Source organism: Ursus americanus, chromosome 16 (genome assembly GCF_024610735.1).
Source record: "Ursus americanus isolate L20-20 chromosome 16, mUrsAme1.1.p, whole genome shotgun sequence".
In the NCBI taxonomy this organism is placed as follows: Eukaryota; Metazoa; Chordata; class Mammalia; order Carnivora; family Ursidae; genus Ursus; species Ursus americanus.
In genome coordinates, this window is record NC_142142.1 from 58,044,011 (window position 1) to 58,071,468 (window position 27,458).

The 27,458-nt window shown below is 37.9% G+C and overlaps 1 protein-coding gene and 1 pseudogene across 1 annotated transcript in view; one reads left to right on the plus strand and one right to left on the minus strand.

Annotated features, from left to right (window-relative positions):
• Positions 1 to 735: 735 nt before the first annotated feature.
• DDX10 (DEAD-box helicase 10) overlaps positions 736 to 27,458 on the minus strand; it is a 255,608-nt gene continuing 228,885 nt past the window's right edge. The window contains exon 18 of the mRNA XM_045797727.2: positions 736 to 1,423. Coding sequence (XP_045653683.2) covers positions 1,246 to 1,423 — 178 coding nt within the window. The 3' untranslated portion in view covers positions 736 to 1,245. The remainder of the gene's footprint in view (positions 1,424 to 27,458) is intronic.
• On the plus strand, positions 24,200 to 24,589 carry LOC123792540 (ubiquitin-ribosomal protein eL40 fusion protein pseudogene; annotated as a pseudogene).

Sequence of the window (27,458 nt, forward strand, 5' to 3'; positions counted from 1 at the left end):
AGAAGCTGGGACGATGAAGGAACACACCATGGGTAGAAGAGTCATATGAAGAGGAATCAACAGAACCAGCAAAGTGAAGGGTGGTCAAGGGAGAGGCTGAGAGTAGTTGAGTTTCCTGGTGTTGCCCAAGAGGGATACCGATTACACAAGTAGGAGAAACTTTTCAGAAACGATATGGACTCCAGCTGAGTTGGAAGTGTTTTGGGGATATCCAGGTGGGGCACTCCCTTCCTTGGATTCATGAGTGACTTGGACCAGTTATGGAAAATTACTTTGCACATGGAGTGGGAAGGAGCCAAGGGAGAGAATAGTGAGAGGGTGATAAAATCTATGGTAAAACGAGCATGCCAAGGCCTAGATTTCTTTCCCCACGAAAAATCTGACAAGTTATTTGTAACCAGAAACAGGCTCTGTCTTGTTCTGCTTCTTACTCATTACCAGGAGCTGGCTCTGGCTGGGGCTCTGTGGTGCGAGCTCAACAAGGCTCCGACAGAAGACCTACAGCCTGCTGGGCGCTCACTAAGGGACTGGTTTTGGATCACAGTCTTCAGATGCAGGACTTATATAGATTTCAGAAATGGCTATGAAATCTGCAAGTATAAGTTAAATGGTATCTGTTGGAAGGCTAATTTAAGAATATGAAAAATTCACCGTCAGGAATTGGCCAACCATTCTACTCTCAGGAACCTTCCCGAGAGTGCTCTCTTATTACTGGACACAATGAAAACATTAATATTTTATAGGAAATATGTTTATTATTGATCGTCGCAATTCAAAAATACTCTTTTCTCAGGGCTGGTCCACCATTCTCTGTCTCTTTAGAGATAGTAAATACATCAAAACTGTGAGCAATTTTGTTTTACAGTACATAGAAATTTGTGTGGTAAGCAAGATAGGAATTTCTAACAATGAAACAAGGTCTCCAGAAGTTGCCAGTAAAACAAAGGAAGCTTTTCCCATTGGAAAATGGACGTAGGAACCCATGGGTAAAATCTAACAACAGAGCACATGCTGGAAAATGGGATCAAGAAATTTTATAATCCACCCGCACTCTGAGTTTGCTCTGGGATAGTAGTACAAGCATGTCCTGTGAAAGGGGCTTAGAGATATAATCGCTTCCGCCTGGAGGAAAGGTCCTTTGGGCATGGGACTCATGTCACCTAAGTGTTCCAAAGCCACTTGATTTTCCAACTTCTTGTCCACATAATTGTGATCAGAGGTTTCAAGGAGAAGAGCACAGAGAATCTAGCTTTGACTTTTGAGCAGATGTAACACCAGCTCTTCATCCTCTGCTAAAGACAGGCCTGTATCCAAAGGCTCTAAGGTCTCCCACTTGGCCTTCTTTCTGTTACGACTTGTGGGTCCCACGTCTTCCACTTCACTGTTGTTCCTTTTCCTCATTCCCTGCTTCTTCTTGGTATCACTGGTGGGAACAAATCCAATGATTTACTTGATAAATAACTAAATCCATTATGAAATCAAACACTTCAAATAGGACAAAACTACCAAAAACAGATAGTTGGTAAAGTGATACTATTATTCAAGAGAGAAAGAAAGTGTAACAACATCAGGATATCTGCATCATAAGTACCTTCCCATTAACACATGGGGAGGGGGGGAGGACCTATTATGCACCAGGCACTGTGCAGGGTACTTTGTACACACAGTCTTGTCCAAGCCTCACGATTCTAAGGAGCTATGGGTATATTATGAACAGTTTGAGGACACCGATGGCCTGTACTCTGGCTCCAGACTGGCTCTTATCTGTGCTTGTCCTGCCACAGCGACAGCCACTGTTTAAAGTTAGGTTCCTTTAGGTAGCATTCTATAGGCTCACAGATATCAGGATACCAGACACTAATACCTGTTGTATTAAGTTGTGATACATAGATCATGAGTAAAACAGAACCTCAAATGTTGAATTATTTAAGACATCAAATAAACTTCCCCCATTTAAAATATATAAGACCCACATATAGTCTTGGAAAAACAAACATTATTGCAGTATTCTACTCTCACTACTGTTATTTAAAATAGTAATGGAAGTACTAGCTGTGGCAATCAGACAAGAAAAAGAAATAAAAGGTGTCCAGATTGGAAGGAAGAAGTAAAATTGTCACTATTTCCAGACATGATACTATATATATAGAAAACCTAAAGACTCCACCAAAAAACTACTGGAAATAAATGAATTCAGTAAAGTTGCAGAACACAAAATCAATGTACAGCAATCTACTGCATTTCCATATTGGAATAGCAGAAAGAGAAATTAAGAAAACAATCCCATTTACTATTGTACCAAAAACAAACAAACAAACAAACAAAAAACAACAATTAAATACCTAGAAATAAATTTAACTGAAGAGGTAAGAGACCTGTATCTTGAAAACTATAAGACATCAATGAAAGAAATTTGAAGACACAAATAAATGGAAAGATATACTATGCTCATCAACTACAAGAGTTAATATTAAAACGTCCTACTATCCAAGGCAATCTACAGATTCAATGCAATCCTTATCAATATTCTAATGGCATTTTTACAGAACTAGAACAAATAATTCTAAAATTTTTACAGAACCACAAAAGACCCTGAATGTCCAAAGCAATCTTGAAAAAGAACAAAGCTGGAGGTATCACAATTCCAAATTTCAAAATAAACTACAAAGCTACAGTACTCAAAACAGTATGGTACTGGCACAAAAACAGACACATGGATAGAGAGCCCCCAAATAAACCCAAATTTACATGGTTAATTAATCCACAACAAAGGATGCAAGAATATACAATGGGTAAAAGACAGTCTCTTCAATCAATGGTGCTGAGAAAACTGGACAGCTACATGCAAAAGAAGAAAACTGGACCATTTTCTTACATCATACCCAAAAATAAACTCAAAATCGATTAAAGACCTAAATGTGAGACCTGAACAATAAAACTCCTTAAAGAAAATATAGGCAGTGATCTCTTGGACATTGCCCTTGGCAACGTTTTTCTAAAAATGTCTCGTCAGGCAAGGGAAACAAAAGCAAAAATAAATTACTGGGACTACAAACTAAAATGCTTTTGCAGTGAAGGAAACCATCAACAAAACAACAGGCAAACTGCTGAATGAGAAAAGATATTTGCAAATGACATATATGATAAGCAGTTAAAATCCAAAATATATAAAGAACTTCCACAATTCAACACCAAAAAAGCCAAATGATCCAATTTTAAAATGGCCACAGGACCTGAATAGACATCTTTCCAAAAAAGACATACAGAGGGCCAACAGGCAAATAAAAGATGTTCAACATAACTAATTATGAGGGAAATGCAATTCAAAACTACAATGAAGTATCAGAATGGCTAGTATCAAAAAGATAAGAAATAAAAAGTGTTGGGGCGCCTGGGTGGTACAGCGGTTGAGCGTCTGCCTTCGGCTCAGGGCGTGATCCCGGCGTTATGGGATCGAGCCCCACATCAGGCTCCTCTGCTATGAGCCTGCTTCTTCCTCTCCCACTCCCCCTGCTCGTGTTCCCTCTCTCGCTGGCTATCTCTGTTAAATAAATAAATAAAATCTTAAAAAAAAAAAAAAGAAATAAAAAGTGTTGGCAAGGATGTGGAGAAAAAGGAACCCTTGTGCACTGTTGGTGGGAATGCAAACTGGTGCAGCGACTGTGGAGAAACAGTGTGGAGGATCCTCAAAAAATTAAAATAGAAAAATCATATGATCCAGTAATTCCACTACTGGGTATCTACCTTAGGAAAATGAAAACATTAATTCAAAAAGATATATGGATCTCTACATTCACTGCATTATTCACAATAACCAAAATATGGAAGCAACCTAAGTGACCCTTGACAGATGAATGGATAAAGATGTAGCATGCATATTTATTATATATATAATGGAATATTACTCAGCCATTAAAAAAAATGGGCTCTTGCCATTTGTGAAAATATGGATGGATCTAGAGGGAATTATGCTAAGTGAAATAAGTCAGGCTGAGAAAGACAAATATCATATGATTTCACTTATACATGGAATCTGAAAAACAAAACAAACAAAAAGCAGAAATAGATCCATGAACATAGACAACTGGTTGTTGCCAGAGGGAAGGATGGGTGAAATGGGTGAAGGCAGTAGGAGGTACAGACTTCTAGTAATGGAATGAATAATTCATGGGGATGAATGGCACCACATAGGGAATATAATCAATAGAATTGTAATAGTGTTGTACAGTGACAGATGGTGCGTACACTTGTGGTGAGCACAGCATAAGATATAGAGTTGTGGAATCACTATGTTGTACAACTAAAACTAATGTTAAGATTGTGTGTCAACTATACTTCAATTAAAAAACCCAAACGTTACTGCAGTATTCTGCATACACCTGAGGCACAGACCATAAAAATAAAGCTAGTTTCTGAAGGTAGAGGAAATCACTTAATACACTGAAAACAGAAGAAAAGCAAAACATTATCAAAGTGTTCTGAGATATTATCATCATATTCAAAAATGACCCAATTATTGGATGCAAGATTAAAGCAAAAAAAAAAAAAAAGCCCATCTAGTGGTCTTCGTAGTAGTGACCCTTTGTTAAGGGCTTACTAATGATCTGGCACTGTGCCACAGATTTGCACAGATTATATCACTTATCTTCATGAAAATCCTTGGTATGGGAAGCATTAGCTTCATTCTACAATGATTAAACGACTGCACCCAGATTATAAGCAGGGGAATCAAACCCAGATTTGAAGGACTCTAAATTCTGCTCCAAAGCCAGGCAAAGAGTTGACTTGCTTCAGTCAATATTTGGAAGACAAGAAAGAAAAGAATTAGCTGTGGAAATAGCACTGATTTGGCACTAACAGTCAAATCTTAGCTGATCAATTACCATCTCTAAGCCTAGTCTCTTTATCTGTAAAGATGAAGATTATATAATTTACTTAGCAGAACTGCTGTATGAATTACATGAAATTACATAAAGGCAAGAACATAGTAATACTCAATACATGTTAATTTCCTTTCTGCCTATAAACTACTCCCTTTCAAATAAATTCTTACATTGATGTTATATAATAAAAAGCAAAAAATATTGCAGAAATATTACATTCCAAGCATATGATTTATTCCAAAAAAGAACAAATTGCTCAAGTTCCAATGGAGTATATTACTTCTTAAGAAGCATGCCTAGATATGAGTGAATGTGCTTAATCAGCATATCTACTTATGACCAGCCTGAAGGAAGGTCATAAATAGCTTCCCATTTCACCTCCCAGAAATGCCCAATGCTCTGACTCAGCAGCCATTGGATGAAAGACAAACTAGACAGCACTATGAGGTTACTTAAAGCCATAAACAACCGCATTTTGAAAGGTACTTGGAGAGATGAACATGAAAGAGTTCCCCATGATGGGAATTCAGTTAGCTAAGAGAATAATTCTTAGTGGAAACGGGCCTTTAAAAAAAAGTATTGAGTCTTAATGTGCTTGAATATTGCCAGTCCTGTGCCAGTCCCACTGGGCTACAGTACCATGGTTGATTAGGTACAGGGTAATACTGATTTTTGCCCTGCCTGTACTTCAAGTGCATCTTCAGAGCAGCTCATCAGAAACGGCCTAATTAGTGGGCTTTACTAATGCATCCTTTGTTAATGTGCTCTTGAACATTATATTCCCTGCAGGAAATAGCTGGTTCAGATAATAAAAGGAAGATGGGAAATTTATGTAACCCAAATATCTTCATAATTAGCAGCTTTGCTGCTTTGTGGACCAGTTCAAATTCCAGAAAGGTATTTTATCCTACTTTCCATAGCTAATAAGTAATAATTTGTGTAACAAATTAATTATTAAATAATAGATATTCTATAGATAATTCATCCAAGAGGGGAAAATGTAATGAATCTAAGAAACATAAGGAAAGCAAGAAAGCAAAATACGGTCACAATGTGGTCTCTTCAGAAAGGCCTCCTCCATCCAAGTGGTGAGGTACTACAGAGTGAGGTCAGCAACACGGCTGAAGAAGACATCCCTGTTCATGTCCCCTCCCAACAACATGTGGCATCCACCCCGGGACAAAAATGCTTTTGTGGGAGCTGTGGCATCCAGCACTAGATGTCAAGACACCTGAGAGGAGTCTCACCCAACCATGCTTCAGGTAACAAGCACATGGACTACAGTCCCAGCTGTGAATGGGCTCCAGCCCCTTTCAGCAGTGGGAAAAAACCACCTTAAAAAATTACCCACAGATGAGAGGACCCTTGTGGAAGTCCAGTTTTCCAGTGTAGAAATTCAGCACACCAATGGAGAAGGAAAAAAAAAAAAAAAGCGTGAGTTTGAACACACTGGAGAGGGTAAGAGGAACAGTTTGACTTTACTCATATCACCCCTCCCTCCAAATGGCAAAACTGAGGGCCGAGAGATCATGGCCATGATTTTTCCCATGGTGGAAAGTGAGAGCAAGTGAGTGCCCAGCTTCCCCAGCTGTGTGGAATGCTGCCCAAAAAGTCCATTTCTCTCTCACTCCATCCAGAGTAATAGATCATTAACTGCCTGGCTGGGGGAAAGAGGCAGGAAGAGGCTGGAAGAGTGGCAGACAAGACTCTCAGAATAAAAGAATGTGAATCTTATTCATTGTGTCATGGATTCCATCAAGAACCCCATCCATGAACCAGTGGAGGTGCCTTGCACACAGATCCCTCCAACTGGCCCATGGGCACCCTCCAGCACTTGTGTGCCCCCACCCATAGCCCCCCCCCACCTATGTCCAGCTTCCTGTTCATGCTCCTGATAGTGGTGGTGAGTGATCTTTGGCAAACAGCTATTGAGCATGACCCAAATCTGCAGGTCAGGGAAAGATCACTTCAGCATTAGTGCCATTCTTGGGAAAGCAAAAGGGAAGGTGTAAACATTTGGCCTGATATGTTTCAAGATCAAGAAAAGACATACAAGCTTAAAAATTCTGGCACAAGAGAGAGCAAGAAGTGTGGACCAGGAGAATCCATAGAAGGTCTGAGAAAGCCTCAGAATCCCTAGCTGACCTAGGGATGACAAAGGGCATTTCTCTCTTGGTCAAGACTAAAGGAGGTGCCTGTGACCACAAATGTGAAGACAGCAACACAAAACTTCAAGGAGTGTGACCAATCTAGGAAACACGATACCACCAAAAGGTCACAGTTATCTTCCAGTAACTGATCTCAAACACATGAAGATCTACAGTTTACTGGATAAAGAAAACAAAATAGCTGTTGAAAGGAAGTTCAATGAGGTACCCCCCCCAAAAAATCAACAAAAGCAGGAAAACAATGTATGAACAAAATGAGAAGTTTAACAAAGAGACAGAAATAATTTTAAAAAATATTTCTGCAGCTGAAGAATAAAATAAAATAAAATAAAATAAAATAAAATAAAATAAAATAAAATAAAATAAAATAACAACCTCAGAAGGGAGGATCAATAATGGAACAGATCAAGCAGAAGAAAGAATCTGTGAGTTAGAAGACAGAAACTTTGAAATTATCCAATCAGAGGAGGAACAAAGGGAAAAGAATGAAAGACAGCAGAGAAAGCCTACATTATCTACAACATACATTTTAAAAGAAACACTCTATAAACTATTGGAATCCCAGAAGGAGACAAGAAGAAGGGAGCAGAAAGCTTATTTAAAGAAATCATCACCAAGATCTTCCCAAATCTGTGGAGAGATTCGAATGTCCAAGTTTATAAAGCTCATAGGTCCCCAAATTCAACTGAAAGAAATCTCTTCTAAGACATATTATAATAAAACTGCCAAAATTCAAAGACAAAGAGAATCTTAAAAGCAGCAAGAGAAAAGCAGCTTGTAACTGACAAGGGAATTCCTATAAGGATATCAGCAGATTTCTCAGCAGAAATTTCACAGGCTTAGAGAGGAGGGGATGGTATGAAAGAAAAAAATTCCAACCAAGATATTCTAACCAGCAAAGTTGTCCTTCAGAAATGAAGGAGAGATAAAGACGATCCTGGACAAGCAAAAGCTGAATGAATCCAATGCAGAGTACATGAAAACATATGAAACTATCCAATACACTGGTAAAGGTAAGTTATAGAGTTAAATTCAAAACACGGTAGTACGGGGTGCCTGGATGGCTCAGTTGGTTAAGCGTCTGCCTTCCGCTCAGGTCACAATTCCAGAGGCCTGGGATCGAGCCCCACATTGGGCTCCCTGCTCAGTAGGGAGTCTGCTCCTCCCTCTCTCTCTCCCTCTGCCCTCCCCCTGCTCATGATTGCTCTCTCTCCCTCTCTCTCAAATAAAAAAATAAAATGAAATCTTTAAAAAATAATAAAATTTTAAAAAATACAAGTACAAAAAAAAAGCTAGTTCTGTAATATGGTAGTGTGTTTACCACATAACTCAAGTATAAAGATTAAAGGACAAGAGTATTGGGGTGCCTGGGTGGTACAGCGGTTAAGCATCTGCCTTCGGCTCAGGGCATGATCCCGGCGTTATGGGATCGAGCCCCACATCAGGCTCCTCCACTATGAGCCTGCTTCTTCCTCTCCCACTCCCCCTGCTTGTGTTCCCTCTCTCGCTGGCTGTCTCTATCTCTGTCGAATAAAAAAATAAAATCTTTAAAAAAAAAGAGTATTAAAAATAACTATAGCTACAATACTCGTTAATGAATACACAGTATATAAAAAGAGGTAAATTGTGACACCAAAAACATAAGAGGGAATATAAAAGGGTAGAGTTTCTGTATGCAATGGAAATAAGCCATTATTAACATAAAACAGACTGTTATATTTACAAGATGTTTTATGTAAGCTTCATGGCAACCACAAAGTAAAAACCTACAACAGATCCACAAAAGATAAAGACAAGGGAATCAGCATATCTCTGTAGAAATCAATTCAAAAAGGAATGCAGCAAAGAGGAAGAAAAAAACAAGGAACAACAAAACATCCAGAAAAGAGTTAGATAACATTATTAAGTCCCTTACCTATCAATAATTATTCTAAATTAAAATGAATTAAATTCCCCAATCAAAGGGCATAGAGTGGTTGGATGGATAAGACCCAACTATACACTGCCTACAAGAAACTCACTTCATCTTTAAGGACATACAGTCCCACAATAAAGGGCTGGAAAAAGATACTGCATGCAAGTAGAAACCAAAAGAGAACAGGGGTAGCTGCTTACTTATATCAGACTAAATATACCATAAGCCAAAAACAAAAGATGAAAAAGATCATTACATGATGATAAAGAAGTCAATTCACTAAGAGAATATAACAATCATAAATATATATACACCCAACATTGGAGCACCACAATATATTTAGCAAATACTAACAAATCTGAAGGGAGAAATAGACAACAATACAAGAATAGAGTATTTCATTAACCTGCTTTCAACATATGGCTAGATTATCTAGACCAAAAAAAAAAAAATTAATAAGGAAATGTTAAAATCGAATTATACTTTAGACCAAATGGACCTAACAGACATATCCAGGACATTCCACCCAACACCAAAAGAATACATGTTCTTCTCAAGCACAAATGGAACAATCTGCAGGACAGATCATGATAGGTCACAAAACAACTCTCAGAAAATTTTAAGAACATTAAAATCATGTTGATATTGTATCAAACTGGAAATCAATTACAAGAAAACTGAAAAATCCACAAATACGTAAAAACTACATAACATAGTCCTGAACAACCACTGGGTCAAGGAAGAAATTTAAAAAAAAATTTTTTTTAAATATCTGAAAATGGAAACACAAAATATCAAAACCTGTGAGCTGTAGTAAAAGCATTTCTAACTGGGAAGTTTATAGTGTTAAAAGCCTACATTAAGAAACAAGGAAGATCTCAAATAAACAACCTAACTTTACACCTCAAGGAACTAAACAAAGAACAAGTGAAGTCCAAAGGTAGCAGAAGCAATGAAATACAAAGATCAGAAAATAAATAAGAGACCAGAAAAACTAAAGAAAAACATCAACAAAACCAAGAACTAGTTTTTTCTAAAGATAAACAAAACTGATATTGAGCTAGACTAAGTCAAGAAAAAAGAAATCAGATTCAAAGTCAGAAATGAGAAAGGAGACATAACGATCAATACCACAAAAATATAAAAGGTCATGAGACCACTATGGATCAATTATACACCAACCATTTGAATAACTGAGAAGAAATGAATGAATTCCTAGAAACAGCAACCTAATAACACTGAATCATAAAAAAACAGCAAGTCTGAACAGACCAATAATGAATAAGGAGATTGAAACATAATCAAAATCCTCCCAACAAAGTCCAGAAGCAGAGGGTTTCCCCAGTGAATTCTACTAAACATTTAAAAAAAGAATTAATGCCATTCCTTCTCAAACTCTTCTAAAACATTGATGAGGAGAGACTATTCCCAAACACATTTTACAAGGACTGTACTAACCTAATGCCAAAGCCAGAAAAGAAAACTACAGGTCAATATAGAAATATTGAATACAGATGCAAAATTTATCAACAAGATATTAGCAAGCCAAATTTAACAGCATATTAAAGGACCACACATCATGATTAAGCTGGGATTCATCCCTGGGATGCAAGAATGGTTCAACATATCCAGATCAATCAACATGATATACCAAATTAATAAAATGAAAAATAAAAATCATATAATCATCTCAATAGATGCAGAAAAAGCATTTGACAAAATTCAACATCCTTTCTTGATAAAAACTCTCAACAAATTAGGTATAGAGGGAATGTATCTCAACATAATAAAAACCATATATGACAAGCCATAGGTAACATTACACTCAATAGTTAAAGGTTGAAAACTTTTTCTCTAAGATCAGGAACAATTAAAGGATGCCCACTCTCATTATTCCTATTCAACATACTAGAAGTCCCAGGGAAAGCAAGCAGACAAGAAAAAGAAAAGGCATTCAAATCAGAAAGGAAGTACTTTTGTTAGTGTGTACAGATATGACCTTATATATAGAAAATCCTAAAGACTCCACCAAAAAAAACTGTTGCAACTAATAAAGTAGGTAAAGTTGCAAGATACAGAAATCAACATACAAAAATCAGTAGCATTTCTTTATACTAGCAGCAAGTTATATGAAAAAGAAATTTTTAAAAAGCATCCTATGCACAACAACATCAAAACCAAGCTTGGAAATAAGTTTAATCAGGAAGTGAATTATCGGTACACTGAAAACTGTAAAATTTTGATCAAAGAAATTGAAGAAGATAAATAGATGGAAAGATATCCCATAATTCATAGATCAGAAGCATTAATATTATCAAAAGGCCCATACTACCCCAAACCATCTCTAGATTCAATGAAATCTCTATGAAAATTCCAATGGCATTTTTTATGAAATGGAAAAAATAATCCTAAATTCATATAAAATCACTAGGTTCCAACAAGCCAAGGCAATCCTAAGAAAGAACAAATCCAGAGGCATCACACACCCTGATTTCAAACTATACTACAAAGCTACAGTAATCAAAAAACAGTAGTATGGTACTGGCATAGAAATAGACACACAGACCAAGAGAACAGAATAGAGAGGCCAGAAATAAACCTTTGCACATATGGTCAATTAATATTTGACAAGGGAACAAAGAATACTCAATGGAGAAAGAATAGTCTCTTTCAATAAAAGGATGTGAAAACTAGATAACCACATTTAGAAGAATGAAATTGGATCCCTCCCACAAAAATTAACACAAAATGGATTAAAGACGTAAACAGATGACTCCAATCCATAAAACGTCTAGAAGAAAACGCAGGGATAAAGCTCCATGATGCTGGTCTTGGCAACAGTTTTTTGGGTATGACACCAAAAAGCACAAGAAACAAAAGCAAAAGTCAGTCAGTCTACATCACACTAGAAAGCTTCTGCACAGTAAAAGAAACAAAAAAAAAATGAAAAGGCAACCTACAAAATGGAAAAAATATTACAAGCCATATACATGATAAAAGGTTAATATCCAAAATCTATAGGAACTTATATAACTCAATAGCAAAAAAACAAAAACAGAAAAACCCACAAATAATCTGATTAAAAAATTAGGCAGAGGAAGTGGATGGACATTTTTCCAAAGAAGACATACACATGATCAATAGGTACAAGAAAAGGTGCTCAATTATCACTAATTACCAGGGAAATGCAAATCAAAGCCACAATGAGATACGACCACATGCCTGGTGGAATGGCTGTCATCAAAAAGACAAGAGATAACAAGTGCTGGTGAGGGGGTGGAAAGGGAATATTTGTGCCCTGTTAGCGGGAATGCAATCAGTATAGTCTCTATGGAAACCAGCATGGAGGTTCCTAAAAATATTAAAAATAGAACCACCAAATGATCCACCAATCCCTGTTCTGGGTATATATCCAAAGGAAATGAAAACAACATCTTGAAGACATGTCTGCATTCTCACGTTCACTGCGATATTATTCACAACAGGCAGGAAATGGACACAACCTAAATGTTCAGTTCAGATGGATGGGCAGATGATGTAGTGTATTATATATACACAATGAAGTATCACTCAACCATGAGAAAATTTGCAACCAAATGGATGGACCTTGAGGGCATCATGTTAAGTGAAATAAGGCTGAGAAAGATGAAATCTGTAATGATACCACGTATATATGGAATCTAAAAAAGGCAAACTCAGGAATCAGAAACTAGAGTGGTAGTTACCAGGGGGTAGGGAAAATGGGGAGATTTTGGCTAAAGGGTACAAAGTTCCAGTTTTAAGAGAAGTTCAGGGGATCTAATGTACAGCATGGTGATTCTAGTTAACAATATTGTATTAGATACTTGAAAGTTGCTAAGATAATAAATGGCTAATGTTCTCATCACACACACAAACCTAATTATGTAATGCTATAGAGGTGTAAGCTAATAATACTAGGGTGGAAATCATTTTGCAATATGTAAGTGTATCAAATAACATGGTGTACACCTTACACTCACATGATGTTATACATCAATTATATCTCAATAAAGATGGGGGGAAATGTGTGGCACTAGAAACCTCTATTTTACTTATATCCTGATGAATCAGGCATAAGGGTTCTGACCCTATATATAGCTAATGGTCAAGAGGAGGTTCCTGGATCTAATTAAAACCCAGGACTTCATTAGGACTGGTTAACAGTCTAATGTATATAACAGTGAGTTCTAGTTTCTTGGTTCTTCAATTATTTTCTGCAACTGCTGAAAGGGGCTCTTGCACCTCTCAATCAAGAGTTCTATTAGCTGCCCCCATGGTAGCACAGCGCTGGTACAGTTTACCAATTCTATGGTGGAACATTCTGGAAATAGGTATGCTGGAAGAAAGAACCACAATACAGGTGGGAAACAGCAGTAAAACCTGTGAGTTTTCTTCATGAAGTAAGTTTACTCCACTGATCTGAAGGAGGTAAGGAGGCTCACAGTAGGAACTGAGAACTAGATGGTGGCCTACAAAACAGGGCCAAGAGTCTGGGCCTGAACTCTGTATTTTATCTTTATTTCAGGATTTCTATGGGACATAAAGTGTCAAACTATCTCCACATTCTTCAAATCTATGAAGTCAGTGTCAGAAAGGACTATCTTACTGCTCAACATTGGAACAGTACAAAATACTGGTGGATAAAACACAGCTTAAAAAGTAAAAGCATGGCTCAGGGCACCAAACGCCCACCACTGCTGTAAAAACAAAACCACCAAAGCAAAAGAATTCAGAACTACTTATCTTTCAATAATCCAACTAGTAAAGAGATTTAATTAGTAATGTCTGGTGTGCCATTTAAAGAACTAATCCTACAACAAAACACAAAGAAAAATATCATGTTGTAACATGTAATCCGAACCGACAATAACAGGGAAATGTTATTTCAATGGCTTTGAACTGTTTGTGAAAATGATTACACAAAATCTCATCACAATACTCAAAGTAAATGTGTGAACCAATTTATTCATCACTAAGAAGAAAAAAGGATTTAACACTATAATGTGAATTCAATCTTAACATCTTAATAAATACATTACTAATTGAGTTTTAAGTGGAATAGAACTTTCTTACTTTCTAATTTCCTTAACCCCAAACCCAAAACTCTCCCAGAAAGTAAACAGATTTTTCAGGAGGTCTGATTTCCTGGTTTCCACATTTTAACTTTTTCAGGTACCTGCAGCTGCCTCGTCACCCGGAGTAAGATGACAGCCTGTGTTACACATATGAGAAACCAAAGAGGGAGGAACACCTGGAATCAACCTGCTAAGTCAACCAGCCTTCCTCCTGGTCCCTCTTCCGGGACTCCTCAAACATGGCCCTTCCTTGTTTAGATCAGAGACCCCTCTTGTGTGTCCCACCTGTGCCCTTCTGTCAGTGTGGCACCTCCCTCCTGCTCAGCCCTCTCCAATTCCTCACCTTCCATGAAAGGTACCCGAACTCACTATTAAAAGTGATATCTTTCCTCTGAAAGCCTACAGCTCTAATTGTTTACTAGTCATTTTGTACTTAGCATTGCTACTTTCTAACACTAAAGTGTACACAACTTAACTCCTACTTAGAATGTAAACTCCCAGGTGGGAATATAAATTACTACTAAACTTTCTGGAGGGCAATTTGGTAGCACCTTTTGAAATTCAGTCAAGTATGCCTACCCAGCAATTTCTCTTTTGAGAATTTATCCCAAAGAAATAATTAACGATGTGTATAAAGATTTAGTTACAGGATACTCAAGGCAAAAAACTATTTTTAATTTCAGGAAGCTGAAAACCCAAACGTCCAATCATAAGGGATTAATTTAAGTTAAAAAATTAGAAATGAAACACTATGTCGCTATTAAAAACCATGTTGCAGGAAAACAATTACAAAACCAATATAGAGCAAGAGTCCATCTTTAAGAAAGTCTTGCATGCATGTTTGCAGAGAAAAAGATTTGCAAGATTTTTTTAGATGTTCTTTTCTCTGGTATATATATCTTCTGATTTTTCTGTAACAAGCTTGTATTACTCTTTGCAATAAAAAAAGAGAGTTAAACTTGAAGGGAAAAGTAGTTCTGGGCAAAGAATAATTACAATTATTCTTTGTAATTCCACAAAGCTCAGAAGCATGAGAGTAGGTTTGCCATATAACCTTCAACTTGGATCCCTGGCTGCACAGAAATAAGGGGAACAGTGATATTTCTTTTGTCAGAATAGATGGGTCATGGGTTACTTTCAGCATTTCAAAACACCTGAAACTGTGTGCCCCAGACTAAGTTCTGGTATTTCTTTGGTTTGGCTGGAATTTTATCAACTGAGCTTTGTAAACACTTGACACTTCAGACACTTGAGTGGACTGGAAATTGTCTTTGTTAATAAATGCAAAACATTAACTTTTTATTAACTTTCCTGAAAGACAAAAGTCTTTTAAAACATAGGGACCATTAGGGTTGAAAGCAAAAGTTCTCTGTGATGATGAAAATGTTGCAAAGTCATTGTTCTAGACTCAGCAACTGGTTGCAAGGACCACAGGGAGAAATTTCTCAGAGTGTGGGTAGTTTTACTTTTTAGTTTTACATATTGGGCTTCTAAGAAAGCCATTCAATAATTGTTTCCATGCTCACCATTCCCCAAAAAGAAAAGTTAAAAAACAAGTCTTCTAAATCCAGGTTCTCATTGAAATATCATACATTAAACCTTAATGTCTCCCACATAACACTCTTCCCGTTCCCACCAACCAACCCTACATGTGATTAAAGGAAGCTTCTTTGTGAAGCATATCTTGGCTCTTCTAATTCTTCAACATTTCAGTGACTCCCTTCTACTATTATTTAGTATAATCTTTAAGTCTCTCTTGACCTGGTATAGGCCTGCCTTTGTACCCTATTCTGCATTATACCCTCCTCCTTTAATACACCCCTTGTTCTTTCAGACTAGTTTTTAGTCCCTAACATGCTCTAGGTTCTCAACTTCTTTTGCCTCCATTTGGAACTCCCCTTTACTGCTTTACAGCTATCTATATTCTTCCTATCCTCCATATCCTTCAAAACCCAGTTTTGTCATCTCTTCCTCAAAGATTCCACCTTTGGCCCTGCTTTATGCAAAGTTTGTGCCTCTCCCATAGCACTCATTCTGAACGATATCATAGGGATTTTGTGTAGATTTCTTCCCTGCACCTACTAAATTGTTAGCTTTTGAGGTCTAGGGCTGTTTGTCTTCATCCCTGAAGATAGCCTGAATGAAGAAATCATCCATGAGTGTCCACTCCTCTGAATGGCAGAAATCATGACCCTGCTGGGGTTGTTCAGATTTCCGAGAAGTACCACCACTGCAGTGAAGAAGGCAATGTTGAAACAGACTTTGCTTCTACTTCCACTTCCAACAGTCACCGAGCACAGCACTCTTCATGCGAGCACCCCCAGAGCATTCAGTCCAGTCTGTGGGTGCACAGGTTCCTGTCTCATCAGTTCTCTGTTCTGAATAGCATTTAAGTTCCTGGGATCCCAAGTTTTAGCTCTGTGTATGTTTTTCAAAATTATATAAATGGGATGAGATGTAATGGACAATTATCTAAATTTTCAGTAAAGGTCAGCTTCCACCTCCCTCATAGTCTATCTTCTCAGCTTCTTCTTCCTTTGTCCATCACTTCAATGTCTGCATTTCCAGGTTCCATCCTCAGCTCTCTACTATTTTGTATCTTCATTCTGCATATACTCATGCAGTTCAGTATTTTAACTACCTTCCATAGCGCTAATGACTTTAAAGATATGCATCTTTAGCTTAGAGTTCTTTCCTGACCCCCAGATCCGCATATTCAACCAGCTCCTGGATATCTCTGCCTCCATCTTTGAAGGCACCTCAAACTCAACATGCACTAACTACTGCTGTTCCTCCTACATTTTCCTTCTGAGTGAACAGTGACACCCTTAATAAACGCCTGGAAGTCATTCTTGAACCACCTTCTCCTTCACAACCTTACTTTAATTGATCAATTCTGTACTAATCTTTCTGCAATCCATCTAAGTTTTCCCAGTACCTCCATAATTACCTTAATTTAAGCTTTGTCATTCCATCCTCTCCTTCACCTCCCTCGACTCTGGGAAGCTTTCCCAGGTCATCTCCCTCAGGGTTAACTGCCCTCTGAGGTGCCCCCTAAGCACTATGCATTCTTCCGTTATAATATTTGAAAGTGAGATCAACTACTTACTTACCTGCTTCCCCCATTAAATTGCAAGTTCCTTGAGGACAAAAACTCTGTCTTATTCTTTGTGGCCACACAGCCCTAGTATCCCAGGGCTCAATAAATGTTTCTTAATGATGAATAAAGCCAGTGGGCTGAGCTTCTGTACTGCTAAATATCTGACTGGCCCACTCTATAACATATACGGTCAAACAGAACAACCCCTAATTAAAACACACTCTTACCTTCTTTGTAAGCCAGTATGTAAGTGGACGTTTAAACCTGTACTTTTCTTTTTTCAAAAGAGTGCATCATTAATTCCAAAGAAATGCGACAGATCAAACCCACAGTGAAAATTAAAACATTAAAGTAGAAGAAAAATAACACTAGCAAGAAGCACCCAATAACCTCAAACTCAGAATAAGAAACGAGGCAATACTTCAACATTACAGAAAGAGCATAACCTGGCATCTCAATTCAACAAACAAGTAATCTTTATTTTCTTTGCAACAATACATGTAACTTCTCTGGAATATATATATAAGTAAAGAGTATCTCCTTTGTCCCCCACCACCACGTTTCATGTTGAAGTGGTTACTTTTTAAAACCAGTTACTCAACAGTGACTCAACTATTGTTATTAAATATGGCTCTACAAAAATTTTGGTATAGAGCAAATAAAGGGGTGTTGGGGTCAGACCTGACTGGAATGCTAGCAAATGCCTAAAACTTGGGAAAATGGCTAACTTCACGGAGTGTCAACTCTCTAATTTCTAAAATGTGATTACTATCTACCTCATGGAAAGCAGTGATAAACAACTGATACATGCACAGCAAATACACTGTAAGAGTTAATGTACCTTCTCCAACTCCCCATGGTGGGAAGTATTTCATCTTTTCTTTTAATGGTTCTTGGGTTATATTGGGCTTTATCATGTAAGGTGAAAGCCTTTTAATTTAAAATGCCTTGAGTTCCAAACAGTTTTAAGTCTACTCTTAAGGTACAGAACAGTTTTTCATTGGAAAAAAAAGGGGGGGGGTGTCTAAATGGTAGATGAAGTGAAGGCTAATCCCTGAAACCTATGAAACACATAAGGCTACTGAACAACAGTGACCACCACAACCCAGGTTTTGGCTGTTCAACTTATGTCCTAATGATGTGGAACTGGCAACAGAAAGAACTGCTAGGGAGTTGGGACAGTCAGGAAGGGATACTGGGGAGGTCTGGGCCTTGGTGGGGTAAGAATCCAAGGCAGAAGTTCTATAAGGAGACAGACTCTGGGTGCTCTGGTAGGTAAAGATTCTCAGCAACAGTAGTCTTTGCTGCTTTTATTAAAATTAAGTCTATCATTATTTGTCTTCTATAAAACAGAAAACCTTAAGTTTTGAGAGGCTGGGAATACAGTTCCTCAAAGGGCAGCCCCATTCATAACGAAGGGTTCTGTTAAGTTAGAATTTTATGTTTGATGAAATAGGATTTCACTCTGTATGTATTACCAAAAAAAAATCCCACAAACCATCTGATTGTCAGGCTCTACTGTGTTCTACAAGATAAAAAAACAAAACAAAACAGCTTTCTTTAAACTATAAAATTTCTTACAGAATGGCTAAAATCTAAAAGCACCAACACCACCAAATGCTGGTGAGGGTGTCGAGCAAAAGAAACATTCACTCATTGCTGGTGGGCATGCAAAATGGTATGTATACTTTGGAAGATGATCAGTCAGTTTCTTAGAAAATTGAACACATTCTTACCATGTGATCTAACAACTGTACTCACTGGTATTTACCCAAAGAAGTTGAAAACTATGTTCATAAAAAAGAAAAAAAAAACAGCACACAAATGTTTATAGCATCTTTATTCGTAATTGCCAAAACTTGCAACAACCAAGATGTCTTTCAACAGATGAATGGATAACTAAACTGAAGCACATCCATACAATGGACTATTTTCATCATGCCATGGAAAGACATGGAGGAACTTTGAATGAGTGTCGCTAAGTACAAAAAGACACCTGCAAAGGCCACAATACTGTATCATTCCACCCATACCACATTTAGAAGTAAAACTATGGATATAGGAAAAATAGCAATGGTTGCCAGGGTTTGAGTGGCAGGAAGAAGAAAGAATGGGGAGGAAAAGGAAGAAGCAATAAATAGGTAGAACACAGGGGATTTTCAGGGCACTGGGACTATTCTGTATGATACCATAAAGGCAGATACACATCATTATGTATTTGTCAAAACCCACAGAATGTCCAAGATAAAGAAGGAATCTTAAAAGTAAACTATAAACTTTGGGTGATAATGATTTGTCAATACAGGTTCCCTGATGGTAACAAACAGTAATAAAATGTCATTAATAGAAAAGGCTGTGGGGCCCATACAGAATCTACTTTTCCTTAAATTTTTACTGTAAAAACTAAAATTGTTAAAAAAATAAAGTTATCCATAAAAATATTTGCTTAGTTCAAAAGAGTTGATTTACCACCCGCATAATTTAAGTTAGAGTTTTCTCCTTTTACCCCAAAGAAAAACATGCTGCCTTAACTCATAACCCGAAGTAACTTCCCAGTCTTCAGTAGGAATACTCAGATCGTCTTGTATTCTCTCTCCTGTTCTCATAAACCTCAGGCTGCCACACACCCTTCCGACTGGCGAAGAAAACTGAGGGTCACAGAGATTAAATAACTTGTCCATGGTCCAAAACTTATAAAAAGGAAGGAAGATTCAAATTCAGGTCTGTTTGACTCCAAAAGCCAGTTTTCCCACAAGGCTAAGTAGCTTGCCTTTGTTGTAATACAGACTTAGTTTCACAAAATTCCTACCTTTCCCCATGTTGCAAAGTTTATGATAATATGGACAAAGATCAATATTCCCAAATTACATGCCATGGTGTATGTGGACAAGGCATTCAGCCTCTTAATCCATAGAACTTCATGTAATTCTTATTTAACACCTGCCAGAGCAACTATTTCTGAGATACAGACGCCTCTGAGACCATCCTACCAGGAGCAGACACTGTTTATATTCCTATGTATTGAAACAGAAAGGCAAGGGGACCTGGGTGACTCAGTCAGTTGGGCTTCTGACTCGATTTCAGCTCAGGTAGTGACCTCATGGGTCATGAGATCAAGAGCCCTGTTGGGATCCACTCTCGGCAGGGAGTCTGCTTAAGATTCTCTCTCCCCCTCTCCCAGGCCTTCCCCCGCTCCCTCCCTCTCTCTCTCAAATCAATCAATCAATCAATCTTTGAAAAAAACGGAAAGGCAAAAGGAGAGAGGCTAATTCGCTGATATATTTTTCCATGTAGAGGAAACTACTAGGTCTTACACCACTTGATTCTTTAAAAATTCTGTCCATCCCTTAGGAAGCTTTAGCCAGACTTAACACAAGTGGGGAGGGATGGGACAAATGAAACATTACAAGAAAAAGAACATAATCATTAGTACCTGCCATGAATAGGAAGACTGCTCGTTGTTAAACAGCATACTTTAAATAAATGATGTGTGAATTAACTCCAGTAAAAAGAGATCAGAACGTCCTCTGTAACCTAGAAACCATACTCCCTGGGCTGCAAGGATGCTGCAGTCAGAACCACTACTCCGAGACTCAAGAATGTTCCAAGCACTGTCTGTTATGATTGTGGCCAAGACACCACAGAAGAAAAAGATCTGCTGGGGGATCCTGTCAACTTCTTCCCTGGTGTATGCAGGCTTGGCAGAAATACAACGTAGTGGAGTGAAGACCAAACTTCCAAGGACACTGGGGCAAGCAGTTCCAATTATTAAGTGGTAAAATGGCAGCCAAAGTCACTGGGGACTCTGTAAGCCTGACATTAGAAAAGAGACTGCAGCCGGAAAGCCTCATGATGGCTTGCTCATGCTTGAGCTCTTAACCTCTGTAGCAGCCGCATTTATTCATGTGCAATTAGGGGTGTGCGCATCTGTGTGTGCTCCGTCATGAAACAGAGGATGACATCAATGCACAAGCCTTTTTAGAAACCTAACAAAGGCCAGGACAGGGTGAAGACTGAAGAAAGCACACTCCCTTTGCTATAGTGTCTGCACAGCTTTTCAAATTTTTGCTTTTTTCTCTCTTTTTTGGAATGCAAAGAAAAGAAATCAGGTGAAACTGCTGAATAATATAGCTATGAGGAAGCTGAGGACTGAGATGGGACACAGTGAGGATCACTTACACAGAACCCCTCGAGTTTCTTTTTACAACGTGCTGCAGAATCATGTGTGGAAAGCTACCAAGAGTCAGTACCTGAGCGTCCAAGTTTGTGCCCCTTTTGTATAAAGCTCTCCTTCTGCGTTCATATCAAGAAATTTAGCCTGGACTTTTTCCTAACGAATTTTAAGCTAATAATAAATAAGCTTGGGACCATTAAAAAAAATTCTCAGAAATCTTTGTATCTATCCTTAAGGATAGGCACTCTGGTATTCAAATATGTTGTGCCACAGACTTCCCTCTTCTCATAAATTTTAATTTACAAGGCCGTGGCAACAGTCCTAATGAAGATTAATTACTGCAGTACATTCCATAAAATCTGTCCAGCTTCCTTCTGATGGTGAACGCTCCTGCATATAGAAATGGAACTGAAAAGTATCGTGTCCTTAATGCTTCTTTCCTAGCTGCTCAGGACTAAAAACAGATTAAAAAAAAAAAAGGTACTCAAAGAAAAGACTGATTGGCTCCTCACTCATTACAAAAACCTAAGTAAAAGAGCAGAAGATGCCCTCTTAGGTCAAAGTTCTAATATGAGAAAAGGCGGGGGTTGGTCAGAGGAAACAGAAGGCAGAGGACTGCAATCACACCAACAGTCCATGCACACGGTTCCTTCCGAAAAACGCACATGTGTCATTTAGGATTGCCAAAAAGTTCTGGCCCCATCTCTATTTTTCTGGCTCATAAATCCACTTGAGAATTCAATGACAATAAATGGTCCCCCTTTCCAGATAAATGCATGGGAGTGTCTACATGGTATGCACACCTACACCATCATTTTTGCATACAATTTCAAGATGTTCAAGATTTCTCTAAAGCTCACTATAGAGCCCAGATTAAGAATCCCTGCTCTGCAGTAATTCAGAAGGCATACATAATTATTTCTCTTCTCTCCGATTAAAAAAAAAATTAAACACCCATACAGGCTGGGTTTATAGTATGTATTTTTCTCACTGCTAATGTGTATATAGAACATTTTGTGCTTCCCAGAAGCACATCAGCTTTTCTCCTCAAACTACTTTTTACTCATTTGTTTTCAGTATTCAAGATCATCCCCTCCCAAACATTTCCCCAGTGTTCCAGATATCTGGAAAAGTTAAGTTTTACAGTTTAGTCTTACTCCTCATTAGCCTTTCAAATTACTTCAAGAGAGAGAAAATCTAATCTTCAGCAAAGCTGTCCATTAAAGAATTACTTACAGGAGGGAGGGGTTCAATATGGTGGCATGGCAAGATCCCAATCTCACTTCTTCCCATGGTCACAACAAATTTACAATTACATATGAAATAATCTCCTCTGAGAAAAGACCTGATAACCAGATGAACAGAGCCCCCACAACAAAGGATAAAAGAGTAGTGCTGAAACAAGTAGAAGAAACACAGTATTGCCAAAACAATGCAAAACAAAACAGTAACGAAGCCCAGGAGTGGTGATGGATAATTAGGAGGAATCTCGCAGATACAGAACTTTTTCCAAAGAAGTCAGGGGTCTGTGCTCCACATTAGGCAGCCAACCCCTAGATGCTGCACAGGAGAGATGAGCCCCCGAAATGCCTATGAAAACCAATGGGGATTACATGTAGGAAAACTGTACGGAACAGAGAACATGCTCATAAAGGACTTGACAAGAGACTCCCTCACTCTGGGACCAGGTGCAAAGATACCAGTTTGAATACTGCCTAGACCATATGTGAAGAAGACCAACTTATTAATCTTGAAGAGTCTGCCAGAGAGGCAGGAACTTGGTTAGGACTCTCCAGGGACACAGACAGTGGTACGGGTCATTTCTGAAGTTTTAATTCTATCTTGCTGATGCCAGTGCTGGAAGGCACCATTTTGGAACTCTTCCTCGAGCCTGTTGGCACTGGAGGGTGCCCACTGTTGAGTGCCCTGCCCACCTCCATACCACAGCCAGGCCAGTGCCACAGCAGCCACAATACAGCTAGGCTGTGCAACATCCCCACACACTCCTGTGCCACAGCTATGGCCCCACCACAGCAGGCAGGCACACGGAACTCATATAGGGGAATGCCCCCTGAGTTCCTGCTGCAAGTGGCCGGGGGGGATATTGTCTCTGAGCTCCATGAGACATCTCCTATACCAGAGCACTCTTTCCAGGATGGGAGAGGTAGCTAATTTACTTAATACTTAGAAACAAACACAGAGAGGCAAAAATGAGGAGATAGAGGAATATGCTTCATATCAGAGAACAAGAAAAAGCCTCAATAAAAGACTTTAATAAAACAGAGATAATTGATCCATCTGATAAAGAGTTCAAAGTAATGTTCATCACTGAACTTGGGAAAAGAATGGATGAACAGAGTGAGAACTTCAAAGGAGACAAAAAAAATAAGCAAATATCAAGCAGAAGTCACAGAGCTGAAATATAATACCTGACGTGAACTGAAATATTCACTAGAGGTGTTCAACAGCACACTGGATAAAGGAGAACAGATCAGCAAGTTGAAATATCAATCAAATTCACCTAGGCAGTGCAGCAAAAAGAATTTTTTTTTTTTTAAGAGAAGGTATCTTAAGGGACCTTTGGGACAACATGAGGTGGAATAACATTTGCATTATAAGGAACCCAGAAGGAGAAAAGAGAGAAAGGGCCAGAAAACTTATTTGAAAACAGAATGGCTGAAAACCTCCCTAATTTGAGGAAGGCAACAAAATTTCAGATCAAGGAAGCCCAGAGAGTTCCAAAAGAGATGAACCCAAAGAGATCCATACCAAGATAGATTATAATTAAAATGATAAAGATAGACTCTTTCTCTTCAGCGAAGTGGCCAAGTGGCTCAGGGGTGGTGGCCTTGTGGACACAGAGATGCAGATCTTTATGAAGACTGTGACAGGTAAGACCACCACCCTCGAAGATGAGCCCAGTGACACCACTGAGAAGGTCAAGGCCAAAATCAAAGACGAGGAGGGCATCCTGCCTAACCAGCAGCATCTGACTCTGGGGAGCAAACAGCTACAGGATAACACACTCTCTCTGACTACACTATCCACAAAGAATCCACCTTGTACTTGGTGCTTCACTTGCAGGGTGATATCACTGAGCCTCTGCTCTGCCAGCTAGCCCAAAACACAACTGTGACAAAATGATCTGCTTCCAGGGTTATGCTCGCCTATACCCGTGCTGTCAACTGTCACAAGCAGTGTGGCCACACCAACAACCTGTGCCCTAAGAAGAAGGTAAAATAAGGCCCCTTCACTGGCTCTTCCTTTGCCCACATGGTAGCCTCCTGCCCAAGCCCCAAGGCCCTAGGGCTTCAATAAAGTTTCCCTTTCAATGACTGAGCTTTGGGGGGCCGTTAGTTAAAGATAGAATCTCCAAAGCAGCAAAAGAAAACAACTTGTTAAGTACAAGGGAAATCCTATATGGCTTTCAGCAAATTTTTCAGCAGAAACTTTACTGAAGTAAGAAAATGGCATGACATACTCAAAGTGCTGAAAGGAAACATTTTCCAACCAAGAAATTCTCTACTCAGCACAGTTATCATTCAAAACTGAAAGGGAGATTAAGAGCTTTCCAGATAAACAAACAAAAACAAAAAAAGTTCATCACCACTAAACTGGACCTACAAGAAATGTTAAAGGGACTTCTTTAAGCTGAAAAGAAATGACACTAATTAATAACAAGAAAATATATGAAAGTAAAAATCTCACTGGAAAAGGTAAATATATACAAAAAACAGTGGATCAATCATTTATAAAGCAAGTAGAAAGGATAAAAGATAGTAGTGGTAAAAGTACCAAGAACTACAATAATTAGTTAAAGGATGCATAAAATGAAAAGACAAAAAATGTGACACAAAATACAAAATGTGTGGGGAGGTGGTTAAAAATATAAATTTTCCTAATGTGTTCAAATTTAAGTTCCTATCAACTTAAAACCAACCATTATATACAAAGGATGTTATATGTGAACTTCATGGTAACCACAGAAAAAAACTTATAAATACACACCAAAAAAATGAGAAAAAAAATCTAAACATAATACTACAGAAAGCCATCAAACCACAAGGAAAGAGAGAAAAAAGAAAGGAATAGAGGAACTACAAAAAAGCCAGAAAACAAAGAGAAAGGAATCCATGCCTAATACTAAAAAAATTCATCATCAATCACAAGGGAGGAAGGCAAGAGAGGAAGGAACAAAGAAGAACTACAAAAACAACCTGAAAACAATAAACAAAATGGTGATACATATATACCTATCGATAATTAATTCCTTTAAATGTAAAAAGACTACATTTTCCGATCAAATGATAGAGTGGTTGAATGGATTAAAAAAAAAAAAGATGACCCATCTATATGCTGTCTAAAAAAGACTAACTACAGAAGTAAGGACACACACAGACTGAAAGTGAAGGGATGGAGAAAGACACTCCAGGCAAATGGAAACGAAAGCTGGTGTAGCAAAACTCTTATCTAACAAAATAGACTTTAAAACAAATATAAGACAACGAGCACCACATAATGATAAAGGGGTCAATCTAGCAAAAATATGTAATATTCATAAATATATATGTATCCAACATATGAGCACAAAAATATATAAAACAAATATTGACAGCCCTAAAGGGAGAAACTGACAGCAATATAATAATAATATGGGATTGTAACACCACATTATATCAATGGATAGATCATCCAGAGAGGAAATCAATACAGAAACATCAGCCTTAAACCAGATGCGCTTAATAAATATATATGTAACATTCCATCCAAAAGCAGCAGAATGCACATTCTTCTCAAGTACAAATGGAACATTCTTCAGGAGAGCTCACATGTTAGACCACAAAACAAGTCTCAATAAATTAAAAAATTTAAATCATCAAGCATCTTTTCCAATCACAATGGTATAAAGAAGAAAACTAGCAAAACCAGAAAAACATAGCCGTTAAACAACATGCTACTAAACAACCAATAAGTCATTGAAAAAAATCAAAGGAGAAATAAAAAATTACCTAAAGACAAATGTAAACAGAAATATGATATACCAAAATCTATGGGATGCAGCAAAAGTGGTTCTGACAGGGAAGTTCATAGCTATATAGGCCTCAAGACCTCAATAAACAAGAAAAATTGCAAGTAAACAACCTAACTTCACACCTAAAGCAACTAAAAAAAAAGAACAACAAATAAAGCTTAAAGTTAGGAGAAGAAAGGAAATAATAAAGATCACACCAGAAATAAATGAAATAGAGACTAAAACAATAATAGAAAAGATCAATGAAACTAAGAACTGATTCTTTGGAAAGATCAACAAAATTGATGAACCTTTAGCCAGTCTCATCAAGAAAAAAGGAGAGAGGACTCAAAAAATAAAATCAGTAATAAAAGATAACAACTGACACCAGAGAAATACAAAGGACCATAAGAAACTACTACAAACAATTACATGCCAACAAATTAGACAATCTAGAAGTAATGCATAAATTCCTAGAAACACACAATCTTCAAGGAATGAATTATAAAGACACAGAAAATCTGAATTGACCAATTTCTATTAAGGAAAGTGAATCCTTAATCAAAAACTTCCCAGAAACAAAAACCTCATGGTTTCACTGGTGAATTCTACCAAACATTTAAAGAAGATTTAATGCCCATCCTTCTCAAATCTTCCAAAAAACTGAAGAGGAGAGAATGCTTCCAAACTCATTTTATAAGGCCAGCATTACCCTGATGCCAAAATCAAAGACACTACAAAAAAAGAAAATTACAGGCCAATATCCTTGATGAACATAGACGCAAAAATCCCCAACAAAATATTAGCAAACCAAATTCAGCAATACATTAAAAGGATCACACACCACGATCAAGTGAGATTTATTCCAGGGATGGAAGATTGATTCAACATCCGCAACTCTACCAACATGATCCAGCACATGAAGAATAAAAATCATAAGACCATGTGATCATCTCAACAGATGCATAAAAAGCATTTGACAAAATTCAGCATCCAACTAGGATAGAAACTCTCAACAAAGTGGGTATAGAGGGGACATACCTCGACATGATAAAGGGCATACTGACAAACCCACAGTTAACATCATTCTCGATGGTGAAAAACTGGAAGC